This window comes from Erinaceus europaeus, chromosome 18 (genome assembly GCF_950295315.1).
Source record: "Erinaceus europaeus chromosome 18, mEriEur2.1, whole genome shotgun sequence".
NCBI classification, from domain to species: domain Eukaryota; kingdom Metazoa; phylum Chordata; class Mammalia; order Eulipotyphla; family Erinaceidae; genus Erinaceus; species Erinaceus europaeus.
In genome coordinates this window covers 75,399,993-75,417,676 of record NC_080179.1, presented here as the reverse complement: position 1 = coordinate 75,417,676, position 17,684 = coordinate 75,399,993, and the positions used below count along the sequence as shown (strand labels likewise).

The 17,684-nt window shown below is 42.2% G+C and overlaps 1 protein-coding gene and 1 pseudogene across 2 annotated transcripts in view; both read left to right on the top strand.

Annotated features, from left to right (window-relative positions):
• TCF12 (transcription factor 12) overlaps window positions 1-17,684 on the top strand; it is a 296,687-nt gene that overhangs the window by 167,592 nt on the left and 111,411 nt on the right. For both annotated transcript variants that reach the window (XM_060178210.1, XM_060178211.1), the window contains exon 6: window positions 10,439-10,503. In XM_060178210.1, coding sequence (XP_060034193.1) covers window positions 10,439-10,503 — 65 coding nt within the window. The remainder of the gene's footprint in view (window positions 1-10,438; window positions 10,504-17,684) is intronic.
• LOC103111604 (cytochrome b-c1 complex subunit 7-like) lies at window positions 8,639-9,058 on the top strand (annotated as a pseudogene).

Here is a 17,684-nt window from a genome sequence, read left to right as displayed (position 1 = left end):
AATGTTGATCTGCCTAATCTTTTAAGCATCCTGGGTTCTCTTTCCAGTGCAGTCTAATGTATGTGTATTTAACATACAGCACATAGCAATTTGATTTAATAGATGTGAATTTGGATTTTTAAATGCAAATCGGTATCTCTTACAAGCATGACTGTTGAAATAATATTGTTTTTCAGACAAAGAAGCAAACTGTCTCTTCTAATTTGAGCTATTTCACATGAAGCGAACAATTATTTCTTGAGTAGTCCCTATTCATTGAAATTAGTAAGCTCAGTTTGTTGGAAAAATTCAGGTAGTGAACACTGGACATCTACAAAAATAGAAGCTGCTGTACCTTTCATAATATCTCTGTCCCTGGCCATTTCCTTATAATAATTTTTTTCCTAATTGGTTGGAAAAGAGTACACACAGCTAGAAGAGGCTGTTTCTCCAGCCTACAGACCGAAACTTCCAGGATGGCCTGAAATTTCACTGTTAAATTTGACAGTTGTGATCATCGTCCCTCAGTCACATACTCCTTGCTGTTAACAGGATTTCTAGCAAGAGAAAAATAAGCACACACCTAACAGTGATGCCACCCCTTTGGCCAAAGTCTCTTTCATAGTGTTGCACAGCTGAATGGCGCGTAACAGTCACCAAATGTCCATTCCTTTCACCATATCCACAGCAAGCAAAGGAAAGTCCCAGGCTCCTGTGCACGCTGAGGAATGTTCAAAAAGCAGCCTGCAGTTCATTGGGTCAGAGTCTGTTGACAGAGCAGTGCCATTATTCTGCCAAAGGGGAGTGTGCTTTGGCTAACCCATGCTCCTCTGCTGAGCTGGCTAGAAGCAAGAGGGCCTTGGTGCAAATGCAGCATGTACTTGAGAGCACAAAACTAAAAACCCTCAGTCAGTTACACTTCCTGAAGTAGGAGTTCTTCTACCAAGTCCGTCCTCATGGTGACCACACAGCTAACTTGCCACATATTCTAAATGTGTAAACAAAAGAAAACTCCCATATTAAAACAGACTCTGGGAATGTGTTGTGTGCCTTTTATTTTCCGTCTTTTTCTTTTTAGTTTATTTATAAAATGGAAATATTGGTGAGTCCATAGGACAAGAGGGGCTCAACTCCACACAGTTCCCACCACCAGAACTCCGTATCACACCTCTTCCCCTGAAAGCTTTCCTATTCTGTATCCCTCTGGGAGTATGGACCCAGGGTCACTGTGGGATGCAGAAGGTGGAAGGTCTTACGTCTGTAATCGCTTCCCCGCTGAACATGGGCATTAGCAGGTTGATCTTTTTCAGTTTTTTAATATTTTTATTTATTTATTATTGGGAAGAGACAGAGAGAAATTGAGAGGGGAGGAGGAGATAGGGAGAGAGAAAGACAGAGAGACACCTGCAATCCTGCTTCCCCACTTGTGAAGCATTTCCCCTGCAGGTGGGGACCAGGGGCTTGAACCTGGGTCCTTGCGCACTGTTAAGTGAGCGCTTGACCACATGCACCACCACCTGGCCCCTGATCTTTTTCATTTTTAAAGATCTAGAAAACAGACTCAGAAAGATGCGAATGAATATTTTTATAGACACTTAAGGCAAGAGCATCATAATGTGCTCTTTGTGAGAACTGAAAGGAACTGTAACTGGCCGTGTTTGGGTTGTATCGTGAGCCAATTCCGCGGGTTGTTGGGTTTGCTGCCGGTCATTTTTGAAAAGATTTGCTATTGACCTCTTTTCCATTAGGAATTGGTTTCACATCTAGGGTTTTTGTTTGTTTGATTGTTTGTTTGTTTTTATTGTTGTCACCAGGACTTTGTTACTGTAAACTGTTTTCAGACAGAGGGAAAGATCCACAACACTGAAATTTCCTCCAGTACAGTAGAGGACAGGCGTAAACTTGCGTGGTGCGCAAGGCAGAGCAGCACATTGCCCAGGTGGGCAGTCTTGCCAGCCCCCATCTAGTATCAGTTCATTTGGTTGATAAAGGCTGCTGGGGGAGACCGAACATCAGAAGATTCTAGTGCGCTGTTTGGGCTGCGCTAACCGCGGACTGCACATATTGGTCAGAATCTGGGAATTGTATTCTAAGCCTCCACTAAAAAATAGTGCAGTATAACATACTGTTAAGAATTTGATGCAAACAGACCATCATGCCTGAGGCTCCAAAGTTCCAGGTTCAATTCCCCATACCACCACAAGCCAGAGCTGATTAGTGAGGAGGAGGAGGGAGAAGCAGGAGGATGAAGAAGTTAATGTCAGAACAGTGGAATACTATTCAGCTATTAAAGTTGGCGAATTCACCTTCTTCATCTCATCTTGGATGGAGCTTTAAGGACTCATGCAAAGTGAGCTCATCCAGAAAGAGAAGAATGAATATGGGGTGATCTCACTCAGACAGAAGTTGAAAAATAAGAACAGAAGTGAAAACACAAAGCAGAAAACTTGGACTGGAGTTGGTGTATTGCACCAAACAAAGTAAAAGACTTGGGGTTGGGGGCAGTTTCCAGGTCCTGGAACATGATGGCAGAGGAGGACCTAAAGAGGGTTGAATTGTTATGTGGAAAACAGAGAGATTGCACATGGACAAAGTACTGTGTTTTACTGTCGACTGTAAGCCACTGATTCCCCCCTATAAAGAAAAAAAAAAGGGGAAAAGAACTAATTGACATGTAAAATAGTCCATCAAAAAGCACATTAATAGAATAAAAAAGGCCTAGGGAGATTGCTTGCTGGGTAGGTTGCCTACCTTGTTACAGGTGCAGTTCAGGTTCGAATCTCAGCACCCCCTGAGAGAGGCAGTGATCCCAGGCATCTCCATGTGCTGTGAGTGAAAAAGTGGCCCAGGAGTGGTGAAACCATGTATACTTTAGGTCCTAACTACAAAAAAAGAAATGTTTAAAGCCAATCTATACAAAATAAATGTTCATATAGATTCAATAAAGCATTTTGTACCAAAAAGATGTAATGAAATCCTGCAAGAAATTAGAAGAAATAAGGCAGGCAATCTGGTGTTTGAAACGTTGACCAAAAAGAGAAAGAAAAAAAAGCTTGAATGATCATTTCACTAAAAATCTATCCAATAATCACAAACTCACTGTGATTCAATTATACTTACTTGACTGCTTCTAATGTCTAGTCAGCCTTCCAGTTCATTGATAAATTAGTTATCAAAGTAAAATAGCTTATCATTCCACAAATCATCTTTGCTACTGAGAACATCCAGAATGTTATGTAATTGTCTGCCCAGTTCTATTTGGCTGTTGTCAGTTCTGTTTTCTTACATTCTTTCTCATAAGAGACCAAAGAATGCTTCTCCTTACTTGTCAGCTTTCACTCCCATGTCTCTTCACTGCCACCAGACAGTGTAGTCTCATTACTCCTGGGTGGGATACCAGTGCTGGTGTTACAGACCGCTTCTAGTTCCGCCAGTGCTAGTATTACAGACCGCTTCTAGTTCCGACAGTGCTAGTCTTACAGACCGCTTCTAGTTCCTCCAGTGCTAGTCTTACAGACCGCTTCTAGTTCCGACAGTGCTAGTCTTACAGTCCGCTTCTAGTTCCTCCAGTGCTAGTGTTACAGACCGCTTCTAGTTCCTCCAGTGCTAGTCTTACAGACCGCTTCTAGTTCCGACAGTGCTAGTCTTACAGACCGCTTCTAGTTCCTCCAGTGCTAGTCTTACAGACCGCTTCTAGTTCCTCCAGTGCTAGTCTTACAGACCGCTTCTAGTTCCTCCAGTGCTAGTCTTACAGACCGCTTCTAGTTCCTCCAGTGCTAGTCTTACAGACCGCTTCTAGTTCCGACAGTGCTAGTGTTACAGACCGCTTCTAGTTCCGCCAGTGCTAGTCTTACAGACCGCTTCTAGTTCCTCCAGTGCTAGTCTTACAGACCGCTTCTAGTTCCGACAGTGCTAGTCTTACAGACCGCTTCTAGTTCCTCCAGTGCTAGTCTTACAGACCGCTTCTAGTTCCTCCAGTGCTAGTCTTACAGACCGCTTCTAGTTCCGACAGTGCTAGTCTTACAGACCGCTTCTAGTTCCTCCAGTGCTAGTCTTACAGACCGCTTCTAGTTCCGCCAGTGCTAGTCTTACAGACCGCTTCTAGTTCCGCCAGTGCTAGTCTTACAGACCGCTTCTAGTTCCGACAGTGCTAGTGTTACAGACCGCTTCTAGTTCCTCCAGTGCTAGTCTTACAGACCGCTTCTAGTTCCGACAGTGCTAGTCTTACAGACCGCTTCTAGTTCCGCCAGTGCTAGTATTACAGACCGCTTCTAGTTCCTCCAGTGCTAGTGTTACAGACCGCTTCTAGTTCCTCCAGTGCTAGTGTTACAGACCGCTTCTAGTTCCTCCAGTGCTAGTGTTACAGACCGCTTCTAGTTCCTCCAGTGCTAGTGTTACAGACCGCTTCTAGTTCCTCCAGTGCTAGTGTTACAGACCGCTTCTAGTTCCTCCAGTGCTAGTGTTACAGACCGCTTCTAGTTCCTCCAGTGCTAGTGTTACAGACCGCTTCTAGTTCCTCCAGTGCTAGTGTTACAGACCGCTTCTAGTTCCTCCAGTGCTAGTGTTACAGACCGCTTCTAGTTCCTCCAGTGCTAGTCTTACAGACCGCTTCTAGTTCCTCCAGTGCTAGTCTTACAGACCGCTTCTAGTTCCTCCAGTGCTAGTCTTACAGACCGCTTCTAGTTCCTCCAGTGCTAGTCTTACAGATCGCTTCTAGTTCCTCCAGTGCTAGTCTTACAGACCGCTTCTAGTTCCTCCAGTGCTAGTCTTACAGACCGCTTCTAGTTCCTCCAGTGCTAGTCTTACAGACCGCTTCTAGTTCCGCCAGTGCTAGTCTTACAGACCGCTTCTAGTTCCGCCAGTGCTAGTCTTACAGACCGCTTCAAGTTTCCCCTTTAGGCTGACATTGCAGCTGGTCTGATGTCCTGATCTCTTTGGCTTTTTTAACTTTATTCTCTTTTCAATTAATTTTATTTACTTTTTTAAGGAAATGTTTTACAAAGCTGGTTTTGTTTAAGGGGCACAATTTCACATCTCTTAAATATGAACTAGCCTGCCTAGACCACCAGCAGCGCGCCCTTTCCCTCCAGTGCAGGGCATCATGCCCACAACCCTCTCCTCTCTCTCTTTTTTTAAACGTCTTTAATCGTCTATTTATTTATTAGATAGAGACAGTCAAATCTAGAGGGTAGGGGGAAATAGAGAGGGAGCGAAACAGAAAGACACCTGCAGCCCTGCTTCACCACTCGCGAAGCTTTGGCCCTGCAGGTGGGGATGTGGGGCTGGAGCTCTAGCACATTGTAACATGTGCACTCAACCAGGTGCGCCACCACCCAGCCCCAACCCTGTTCCCCCTTAGTGTCCCATATCTGTGGACATCGGCCATGGTTTTATGCCTTTATCTCCTAAATCCTGCTGGCGTCAACTTATTCAGTATTTGATTGATTGATTGATTTGCCTCCAGGGTTATCCCTGGCCTTCGTGCTGGCTGGCACTAGAAATCCACTGCCTCTGGTGGCCATTTTTCCATTTTATTGGATAGGACAGAGAGAAGTTGAGAGGGGAAGGGGAAATAGAGAAGGAAAGAGAATGACAGACACCTGCAGACTGCTCTGCGGCTTGTGAAGCGTCCGCCCTGCAAGTGGAGGGGAGCTGGAGGCTCAGACCGGACCCTTGCACAGGTGCTTGCTCACTCTCTTAGTCCTTAGCCGGGCACACTACCACCTAGTCCCCTAATATTTGGTTCTCTGACTTGTCTCCCTTAGTGTGATTCCCTCCAGCTCCATCTACACTGTAGCAAAAGTCAAGGTTTTATCGTTTCTTAAAGCTAAAGTAGTATTTCATACTGTGTTACATACCACGGCTCCTTTTTATCTCATCTGTCTTCAGCTCTTTGCTACTCTAAATAGAGCTACAGCAAACATAGGTGGGTTGGGGTTTTTTGTTGTTGTTTGTTTGTCTGTTTGTTTCATATTATAGTTTTGTGTTCTTCATAAAAACCTATACCTAGTTAGAAGAATTGGTGGATCGGGAGTCAGGCGGTAGCACAGCAGGTTAAGCGCTGGTGGCACTAAGCAGAAGGACCGGCGTAAGGATCCCGGTTCGAGCCCCCGGCTCCCCACGTGCAGGGGAGTCGCTTCCCAGGCGGTGAAGCAGGTCTGCAGGTGTCTGTCTTTCTCTCCCCCTCTCTGTCTTCCCCTCCTCTCTCCATGTCTCTCTGTCCTATCCAACAATGACGACTTCAGTAACTACAATAATAATAGCTACAACAGCAATAAAAAACAACAAGGGCAACAAAAGGGAAAATAAGTAAATATAAAAAAATTTAATAAATAAAAATAGAGACACATGCGCAGGGCTGGGCTGAGGCACATGTAACTGTCACTTCACAGTGAGCAAGGACCTGGGCTTCAGCGCCCCGCCCGCAAGTAAAGAAAGCTTCATGAATGGCAAAACAGTACTGCAGGTGTCTCTCTTACTCTCCTCCTTTATCTCATTAAAGTGTTAAAATATAGAAACACGTCATTTAATTCGTGAAATTAATTAATTAATTTATAGTTGTAAAAAGTAATCTTGAAAGAAGCAAAGATGAATATGCACTGCGAAATAGCATGGTAGTTACCAGAAGAGAGGAGAGGGCGAGAGGAGTCACAGGACCAAAGAACCGCGGTGAAGTTTGCAGACTTAGAAGTGTGCGTCTAGACTCCCTTAATTTATATAGTCGCATAAGCCCATGGTGAATCAATACATTTCACATTAAAAATGTGAATATCCTTTCATCTCAAATTAAGTGTGTCAGGAGTACCCATGCTTTTAAATCCCAAAGAAATTGCTAGCTCCTCTCATATCAGAATATCTACTCACATTTCAAAATCTTGTCTGATGGGAGTATGGACCGACCAGTCAACGCCCATGTTCAGAGGAGAAGCCAGACCTTCTACCTTCTGCAACCCTCAATGACCCTGGGTCCATGCTCCCAGAGGGACAGAGAATGGGAAAGCTAGTGGGGGAGGGGGTGGGATATGGAGATTGGGCGGTGGGAATTGTGTGGAGTTGTACCCCTCCTACCCTATGGTTTTGTTAATTAATCCTTTCTTAAATAAAAAAAAAAAATCTTGTCTGAGTAGGCTGTTATTTTAAAAACAATTCTCAACTTTCCATAGCAGAAGATCTTAGTTTGTAAGAATGTTTTTAGCTTCTCTTCAATTATTTATCATTCTTCTCATTGGCATTTCTTTGTGAAAGGAAGGAGTTTAGGAATTTTAGGGGGCACAGAAAAGATTTTGGGTGGTGGTTGTTTGTTTGGGGGTTTTGCTGTTTCGCGGCCCGCGGGGAAGCCCTTCACGCGGAGTTGGAGCTGAGCCCCCAGTGCTCGCGCTGCTTCCTTGGGCTCCGCGTCACGTGCAACAAAATGTGCTTTCTGCCCCCCAACCCCAATTTGTCTCCGGTACACAGAAAAGTTAGGATTTTAAGCTTTAAGTTGCTTGAACAATCTCATCTAAAATTGTGCTTTATCAAAAACACAACAAATAGTGTAGAACTCTTTATTTGTTTCCTGTTACAGTTTTACCAGAAAGGGAAAAAATAATTCACTGGTATGTTTAGGTGATGATGCTGGAACAGGTATAGTTGTTGAAACACATTTCAGGATGAGCGGTTTATAAGGTATAAGTAAGAGTTGGTATTTTAGCCTGTGAATTTATTATATATGTGGTGAATTTAACCTTATTGTGTATAGGATGTTAATGTAGCCTCTCAGTTCTGTCCTGGTAATTATGAGACATGATGTGGTTTTAAGAGCATCATTTTCCTTTTTTTTTCTCTCTTTTTTTAATATTTATTTATTTACTTATTCCCTTTTGTTGCCCTTGTTTTATTGTTGTAGTTGTTGTTGGATAGGACAGAGAGAAATGGAGAGAAGAGGGGAAGACAGAGAGGGGGAGAGAAAGACAGACACCTGCAGACCCGCTTCACCGCCTGGGAAGCGACTCCCCTGCAGGTGGGGAGCCGGGGGCTCGAACCAGGATCCTTCCGCTGGTCCTTGCGCTTTGCGCCACCTGCGCTTAACCCGCTGCGCTACCTACCGCCCGACTCCCCAAAAGCATCATTTTCTTAAGGCTGAAAAGCTAGCTCCTGCTAGACGGTTAGCACACCAGTTTATATGCCTGAGACTCCAAAGGCCAGAGGTTCAAGCCTCAGCACCCCTTACACCAGAGGAGAGAGCAGGATCTGGTCCTCTCTTTATGCCTTGTCTCTTAGATTCTGTCTCATACAGTTACAAGAAATGTTTTCAAAAAGAAAATTCTCTTTCAAAATGCAGGCAGCATTTTTCTTAAAGATACGTAACTGATTATTTTTCACATCAGATAAATGTGTTTGTTTAATTAATAAAGTTAAACTTCAAAGGTGGATCCCCCCCCCCCCCCGCCCTGTAATCTATGCCAGTCATTCTGAGCTAGCATTACCCTTTACTCTCTGAGGTATTGGTCCAGCAAGGGTTTTTTAAATTTATTTTGATAAATGGGCTGACTGTATGTCACAGCTATAGTCTGTGAGTGATCGTGAGAGGTCAGAGTAACATGAATAGAAGATTCAGTAGCCCCAGTCACATCCCACGCTGACTCTTAGACGCAGCCCTACCTCAGGGCCACAGGGCCACATGGCGGGCAGGCCGGCCGTTGCCGCCTCAAGCTGTTGGTTGGAAGGTTTTCGAAAATGGTTACAGTGCTGCTGGGCTCAGTGACCTGGGGTTACTGCGAGATGGTACAATATCTGAGGCTAAAGATGCAATATTAGGAAGCCACAGGAAGACTTCCCGAGAACCTCTGCAATGACAGGCCGTCCCGCACCAGGAGAGCACTGGACCTGACTCAGAGGCGTCAGATCTTGCCTAAAGAGCAGTGGGCAGAATATGAAGAGGATAAATTCTACCTTGAACCATATCTGAAAGAGGTTATTCGGGGAAGAAAAGAAAGAGATGAATGGGCAGAGGAAGTGATCATGCAGCTGAAGCCTGTGAATATCACCATCTGCATATTACTATGAAGTTGGCTGGACCTGAAATACACAATTTAGAACTTATTTGACCTGAAAATGCATTATTTTAAGTAAATATTATAATTGCTGTTGGAAAAAAAAGAAGCAGCCTTACTTGCAAAAGGAGACTTAAAATAGTTGTCATTTCTCTCCTTTTATTTCGTATGTTGCTTTTGCAAATAAAAGCTCTTGTGAGGCATATAGACCACACTGATTTATCTTGTTTTCGTAAAACTGCATTTTTGTGCTGGCATTTTTACATTTCGAAATAATGTGCTTCCATCAGTGATATCCTATATAGCTCTCAAATCATGTATTGCAATATCCTAGTGACCTCAGAAACTGGATTGCTAGTTGTAACAGTAAATTTTAATTAGCCTTACCGTTACAAAGATTATTTTGTGTACATACGGGGTCATACGTACTGCATTTAGAGTTGTAGGAATTGGGCATCAATTAGCCATTTGGCTTATATACATAATGAAAATCCCTGAATATTATTACTTCATGTAAGCTATCTAAGTAGTTGTAAGTAAATTTGAGTATCCTGTATTTGCAGTTTTCAGATAAACCATTCATGTTTATATAACCACAGCTAATAATTCAGTGTTCAGTATATAATTATGGTTTAAAAAAAGAAATGGTCTTTGCGTCGGCACTTTTCATGAGGGAAATTTTAAAACAGTCTTTTTGAGTGGAGGAATAGATAAACTAGTTTTATTTCCTTAATGGGACATTTTATGATGGTAAACCATTAACGGATTAAACAAACAGGTGTCAAATACCACATGATCTCACTCACAGATGGGTCTAAGAAACAAAGCAAAGGATGATACAAAGGGAAACCGCCTCCGTGGACTCTTGCATCAGATCCAGGGACTCAGAAGGGAGGAGCAGTAGGGGGAGGTTGGGAACCCAGTGGAGGGTGAAATATACTGATACCTGTCTTGGGCACATGTGGAGATGTGCATTCATGACAGTGACCTATCCCCAAAAACAGGATGTTGCGTGAAAACTCAAAGGACAAATACCATAAAATCCCATCTGTGTAGATGTATCAGATACATTTTCAAGCAATATATATTGTTAGTTATATTGAATACATGATGCTCACTAATAGCACTAGGGTCACACTGCGGACTCGATGAATGTCCATTTTGTTTTTGTTATTTTGAATACTTTTTAGTGTTTCACAATGAGAAAGCAATAAAGTACAAACTATTTTATGTGAAAAGTAAGAATTTAACTATTAAACTGACTCGAGTGCTAGGCTGCTTTAACATCTTTGTTGACTGAAATTTATCTGTTGTTTTGAGGTTTTTAATTTCCAGACCCCAGTACAATTGCCAGTTCAGCATAGAAATTGAATCACCTATTAATAAATAAGGGTTTTTAATGTGAAGTTATTGTCTTTGTTTTATAGGAAAAACGTCAGAGAGGGGCTCCTTTTCCCTGTACAGCAGAGAAACCGGATTGCCAGGCTGCCAAGTAAGTCTGATAAACATACAAGCAGTGAGGTCATCTTTAACACCTCCAGGCCTTACTAAAGGGGACATAAATGGATCCAGTTTATTTCACATTATTGCAGCTGTATTTTGTGGCAAAGTGTGGGGTTTTTTAAAGCAATTAAATATATTTTCTTTTACTCTTTTGCTTAAAACTAGCTTCCCTTTTCCAGTTTGCCAGATTTTATCTATAACCAGTGATTTTTATAACCCACATTCATTTTAATGTTGAAAGTATCTATGGTGGGTGGGGGCAAGTCCAAAGACCTCCCATAGAATGCTTAAAACCCTATTGTACTGAATAATATTTATACAGTTTAATGTATAAATTAGCTATAAGATATCAATAAATAGTAATGAAATGGACCATGCATAATCAACTGTAATAAAAGTGACGTGGTTGTGGCCCCTCTTTCATAATGCCTTACTGTTGGTAATGTTTTAGGACTACCATTGACTGCAGATAATAACTGAAATTGTGAAAGTCAAAATAAGAGTTAAAGGATGATTAATGTATTTTCATTTCATCATACATATAATCACATTTTTAGGCTTTTTACGTATTTCTGTGGCATTCCTGCTATTGGCCATCTTTTCCCATTCTTCTTCTGTGTGATGAGACTGAGAATCCTGAAAACTCGGTTAAAATGAGGATTCCGACCAGAACAAGGCCAAAAATAGTAGACGGGAGAAGCGGGATGCATTTATTTGCTTCCTGCTATCTCCCTGAGGCCCTGGGAGCCCACTTTCAGACCCAGGCACAAGCCGCAGTAGCAGGAGTTCCCTTCTTCGGTTCACATCCCGTAGTTGTCCGTTCAGAGCCCAAACCTAGGTTCAGATTCTGTCTCTACAAGGACAGGTCCTCCGTATCTTCAGTTACAAAGCACAGTGAGCAATTTCTGTTCCTACTTCCTGGTCTCGGAAGAATAGACTCCATGAACTTGTGAAAGCATTTTCAAAAACACTTCCACACTTAATTTTTTTATTCCCATAGTTTATCCAAATTTATTTTGAATTCTTACTGTTTTATAAATAGAATCAAGAATATTTGAGAGCCACTGGACTAGTGTTGACACTGCTGCCAAAAACTACTAATGGCTCTTTGAAACTAGAACTGCACCTCATACATCTGTAGTGCATCCGTGCATTGACAGAGTTTTTAGTATTCTCCTGAGGAAAAGAATCATCGTGTAGTTAGAGCCAGTGGTAAGCTCTATGGATATCATTCTCCAGTCTTGCAAAAATGTTTCTTTTCTCTTTTATTTGCCTGTTTTTCTTTCTTTGTTTTCCCCCTGGATTTGTCACAGCGACTCAGTGCTGGGACTGTGAAACCATTGCTCCTGGAGGCCATTTTTTTTCTGTGTCCTATTTGATTTGATTTGATGTGACAGAGAAATGGAGAGAGAGGGCTGGGGAGATAACGAGGAAGGAAGATGGGTACCTGCTGGTGGGGAGCGGGAGGCTGGAGCCCAGGTCCTTGTGCGCGGCAAAGTTGTACACTCAACCGGCTGCGACACCAGCCGACCATGTAAAGATGTATCTTAAATGAATTTAAGCCACATGTTAACATGCTATTATTATTACTAATGTTAACACATAATCCTTTAAATAATGACCATTTGGGGGTTTAGGCGGTAGCTCAGCAAGTTAAGCACACAAGGCGCGAGGACCAGCGCAAGGCGCAAGGGCCCATGTAAAGGATCCCAGTTCGAGCCCCCGGCTCCCCACCTGCAGGGTGGTCACTTCACAGGCGGTGAAGCATGTCTGAAGGTGTCTGTCTTTCCCCTTCTCTGTCTTCCCCTCCTCTCTCCATTTCTTTCTGTCCTATCCAACAACAACGAGAGCAATAACAACAACAATAATAATAACAACAGCGATAAACAACAAGGGCAACAAAAAGGAAAAAATAGCCTTCAGGAGCAGTGAATTTGAAGTGCAGGCACCGAGCCCCAGCAGTAACCCTGGAGGCAAATACATAATGCCCATTTAACAGATTGGAAAATGGAAAAGTAAGTATGGAAGAATTGCTTTTACTATTCCTCAGAGACCAGGAAATAGAAACAGAAACTGTAAATTATGATTTTTTTAAAAATTTTTACTTATAAAAAGGAAACACTTGGGAGTCAGGCTGTAGCGCAGCGGGTTAAGCGCACGTGGCGCAAAGCACAAGGACCGGCATAAGGATCCCGGTTCGAACCCCGGCTCCCCACCTGCAGGGGAGTCGCTTCCCAGGCGGTGAAGCAGGTCTGCAGGTATCTGTCTTTCTCTCCCCTCTCTGTCTTCCCCTCCTCTCTCCATTTCTCTCTGTCCTAGCCAACAATGACAACAACAGTAATAACAACAACAACAAAACAACAAGGGCAACAAAAGGGAATGAATAAATAAAATAAATATTTAAAAAAAAAAAGGAAACACTGGCAAAAACCATAGGCTAAGAGGGGGACAACTGCACACAGTTCCCACCACCAGAACTCCGTATCCCATCCCCTCCCCTGACAGCTTTCCTATTCTATTTTTTTTTAATATTTATTTATTTCCTTTTGTTGCCCTTGTTGTTTTATTGTTGTTGTTATTGATGTCGTCGTCGTTGGATAGGACAGAGAGAGATGGGAAGGACAGAGGGGGAGAGAAAGACAGACACCTGCAGACCTGCTTCACCGCTTGTGAAGCGACTCCCCTGCAGGTGGGGAGCCAAGGGATCAAACCGGGATCCTTACGCCGGTCCTTGTGCTTTGCGCCACCTGCCCTTAACCTGCTGTGCTACCGCCCGACTCCCAGCTTTCCTATTGTTTGTCCCTATGGGAGTACGGACCCAGGGGAATTAAGGTCTGGCTTCTGTAATTGTTTCCCAGCCTGTCTCTCCCTAGAGGGAGGGGCTATGGCGGGGGGTCTCTGCCCAGGGAAGGCAGGTTGGCATCATGTTAGCATCTGAAACCTGGTGGCTGAAAAAAGAGTTAACATATAAAGCCAAACAAATTGTTGACTAACCATGAACCTAAAGACAAGAATATTGCAGATGAAGATTTGGGGTCTCCATTTTACAGATAGTAGGCCTATTTCAGTTATATTCCAAAGGGTTCCATGAATACACTAGTTTTTGCTTCACTTCAGACTATGTCCAGATATGTCAGGTGTGAAATTATGATTTTTTAATTGAGGAAATATTAAGTACTTTGCTCAGTACCATATACCTAGCAAGTAGTAGACTTGATAGTCATCCTTGATTTTCATAAAGTTTCCTTTTTAAATTTTTATTTATTATCTTTATTTATTTATTGGATAGAAATGGGGTGATAGGGAGAGAGAGAGAGAGACCTGCAGCCCTGTTTCGCCACTCACAAGCTTTCCCCCTGCGGGTGGGGGACCCAGGACATTGTAACATGTGTGCTGTGTGCTCAACCAGTTGCAGCACCACCCAGCCCCTCGCTCTTGGTTCCTTAAAAACTTAATACTGCAGCGTAAGACTGTTCTGGGCCCTTTCTACCCTGCTATTTTAATATGTTTGGCCAAGAGGAGGACCTTGAAGATTTAATAAGTGCCCCAGCTGATTCTAATTCATGGACTCTAGGAGTCATGTTGGGAATCATCATTGCTCTGTATACACCAAAGTAAGCATGTGTGGGATATAAAAAAAGAAGAAATTACAAGTCTCTGTTGTCATGATTAGGCAGGCCTATGGAAAAGAGAGCAAGGTTACTTGTGTGCATGAATGTAAAATAGCTTTATGCAAGAAGGAAGTGAAGCAAAGTGCGTTTGTGGGGAATTCACTGTGGCGATGATCTCAAGAAAGGAAGCCCCAGATTTAGTGCGGGGTAAAGATTATGCTGCTGCATGGGTAACGACAGGAATGCTTGCGGAGGGGCTGGGCTGTGGCGTGTGTGGCCGAGCACACACATTACCACATGAGGGGGCAGGTTTGAGCCCCAGCTCCCCCATCTGCGGGCCTCATACTTCAGGAGTGTGGTAAAGCAGATTTGTGGTTTCTATATTTCAGTCTTTGTTTACTTTTGAATTTTTTTCTTTTGGGGGACTAATGTTTTACAGTCAACAGTAAATACAATAGTTTGTACGTGCATAACATTTCAAAAAAAAAGTATAGAGAACATCTAAAATACTGGGTCAGAAATAGAAAAAAATACACTGAATTAAAAGTGCAAACAACTACTTGGCTGTCATTTTGTCTTACCTGTTCACAAGCAATGTAAAAACCATAGTCACTCAATGATAATAAAAAGAAATAAGGGGGCTGGGAGATAGCTAGCTTACCAGGAAGAGTGCCTACTTTGCCTTGCGGCTTCATACACTGTGCTTTGTCCACTTCTCTTTTTTCTTTTTCTATTTAGTTCAAGTAGAGCTTGTAAAAGCAGTGAAACAATACAGGTGTGACGCCTCAGCACACATGCACTCACATACAAACACACAAGGAAATATCAATAATGACTACAAAATTATATCCCAGAACTCATTTGCAGCCGTTTTTCTTTAATATAATTCCCCCAAGGAAAATTAACGGTGCTGGTAATGTACATAAAATGCGGCTGACATACTACAAGATTCAGGCTGATTTGATGATGCCTGATGGGCCTTGCTCCGTGTTACGATGATGTAATGATAGGCTGCTAACTGAGTCTCCTCATATTACCTTCATGGCAACTGAATAACTGATGACCCATTAAGAGGAAACGGGTACAGCATTATTTCTGGAAGCCCCAATAAATCATTCAACAATTGAATTTTTTTGTGGATTCCACATAGACTATAGAAACCGGAATCTTTGATTAACAATAAGTGTAATACATTAAAATTGCCACTATTGAGTGGAAAATCTTTCTTAATCGAAGCTGTTTCTCATTAACATCTCTTAAACAAGTATTTATTCAAATCTAGAAAAGACATGCCGTTGGTTTTGTGCAAAGAGATACAAGTTGCATCAGAGTTAGATATTATAACTTTGAGATAGTGACAATTAACGTTAAAGAATCACTCATCCAGACTGTTTACCTCTCGACCATCTCCTTCTTTCTATATATAGACACTTGGTTATGACAGAATGGCAAAAGAGTGAATCATTTGGTAAGTTTTAACAACAAATGTCTGCAGACCCAAAAAGAACTTCTGCAGAATTAATAGAATTAAAGAGCATTATGAGCAAATTCACAGTCATAGTACAAGATTTGGATTCTGAACAGTTAACAGAATAAGTAGACACAAGCGTAGAAAAGACAAGTAGCTAAATGAGCTACCACTGCCTTGACCTATCTGATAAATGCAGAGCTCAACTTGTGGGTTAAGCAGAGGTGCTTATTGCAGAGAAAATACGATGACTCAGACTTCACCAGAAGTAAAGACTTGAACTCATCAAAAGCATAGTCTTTTAAAAAATGAATAAATAAAAAGAAAGTGATGAACACTGATATCCAGGATAAAAACAGATGGACAATTCTGTAATGAGATTATACTGTGCTTCTGACATTTTCCTCTTTATGAAGAGAAGGTGTAGGTGCAGTGGATGAACTAATTTCCAGTCCCTTATAGACCTGTAATTCTATAGTAATTTCTTGAACAAAATCACTTCCAGTTGGTAACTTGCAAACTCTTAAATAAAAGACAGCTGTGATCACCAGTGTACCGTCGAACCCCACCTCTCCAGAGCCCTGCCCCACTAAGGAAAGGTAGAAACAGGTTGGGAGTATAGATCGACCTGCCAACACCCATGTTAAGCGAAGAAGCACTTACAGCATACTGCTGTACAAAAAGGAAGCCAGAACTTCTACCTTCTGCACCCCATAGTGATCCTGGGTCCATGCTCCCAGAGGGATAAAGAATAGGAGAGCTTTCAAGGAGGGGAGGGGATATGGAACTCAGGTGGTGGGAATTGTACCCCTCTTATCCTATGGTCTTGTCGATATTTTTTATTCTATAAATAAATTTTTAAAAATTTAAAAAAAGACAGCTGTGATATAGCTACTGCTCTCTTTTGTGTCTCGCTGCTTTCCTTAACCAATGAGTGCTGACAGTTTCAGCTGTGTTGACTGATGGGGGAATTGCTGACAATATCTTTGAAGAACATTCTAAAGGATAAAACAAATAGAATAGCTATCCAGCCTAAGATATTTATCTGTGAGCATATAATAAAAGCATACTGCTGTAAAAAGAAGGAAATTTTCCCTAACTCAGGATACCTGGTAGAATCTGAGGGAAAAAATAAAGTTAGCAAAGATTAATAGGAGAAAAGCATGCCAATGTATTTAATGCATGTTTTTTCCTGACACTGGGTCTTCATAAGAAAATGAAGAAACACAGAAACAGAACTATGTCCTTTTTTTTTGCTTTTGACGATGAGTAGACACTCAGGGAGGAATATAGTTAATTAAGTCCATGGCCTGGGGGTTCAGGAAACTTAGCACAGGGCCTGTGTGTTAGGATGTTCTTGGCATTCCTTTGTCATTGCAGAAAAAAGTCTCTTCCTTTCTCCTATAGAGTAAAGGCCTCTTCACAGAGGGGCTTTACAAAAGAGATTGGTTTATTTACTAACACAGGAACAGGAGGAGAAAACCAGAGCATCCAGCTGGCACATGAATCTGGAGGAGCAGACTCAGCATCTCGTATTTGCTAGTCCAGCGCTGTATCCACTGCACTCTTCCTGCACCTACACAGCGGGGTTTGTGACCTGTGTCTTCAGGTTTCTCAAACTCCCGAGTTTAGACATTTATTATGTTAGGATGCCACATTATTAGATGCTGTATTCTGAACCCATCAGAGCATTTGCTCTTAAAATTAAATTGTTATGATACAAAGACATATATTTTTTTAATTTTTATTTATTGGATAGAGACAGCCAGAAATGGAGAGGGTAGGGGAGACACAGAGGGAGAGAGACACCTGCAGCCCTGCTTCACCGCTTGTGAAGCTTTCCCCCTGCAGGTGGGGATTGGGAGCTCGAACTCGGGTCCTTGAGCGCCGTAACATGTGCGCTCAACCAGGTGCGCCACCACCCGGCCCCACAAAGACATATTTTAATGCATTTAAATCATTACAGTAACTTTAATCTCTAGATGTAATCTAGTTTGATGATAGTCTTTAACAAATTTAGTTAAATTTCTTTAGACATATTTGAGATTATTTGCTTTATTTTAAATCAACTTTTAATCAAATTATAGTAAG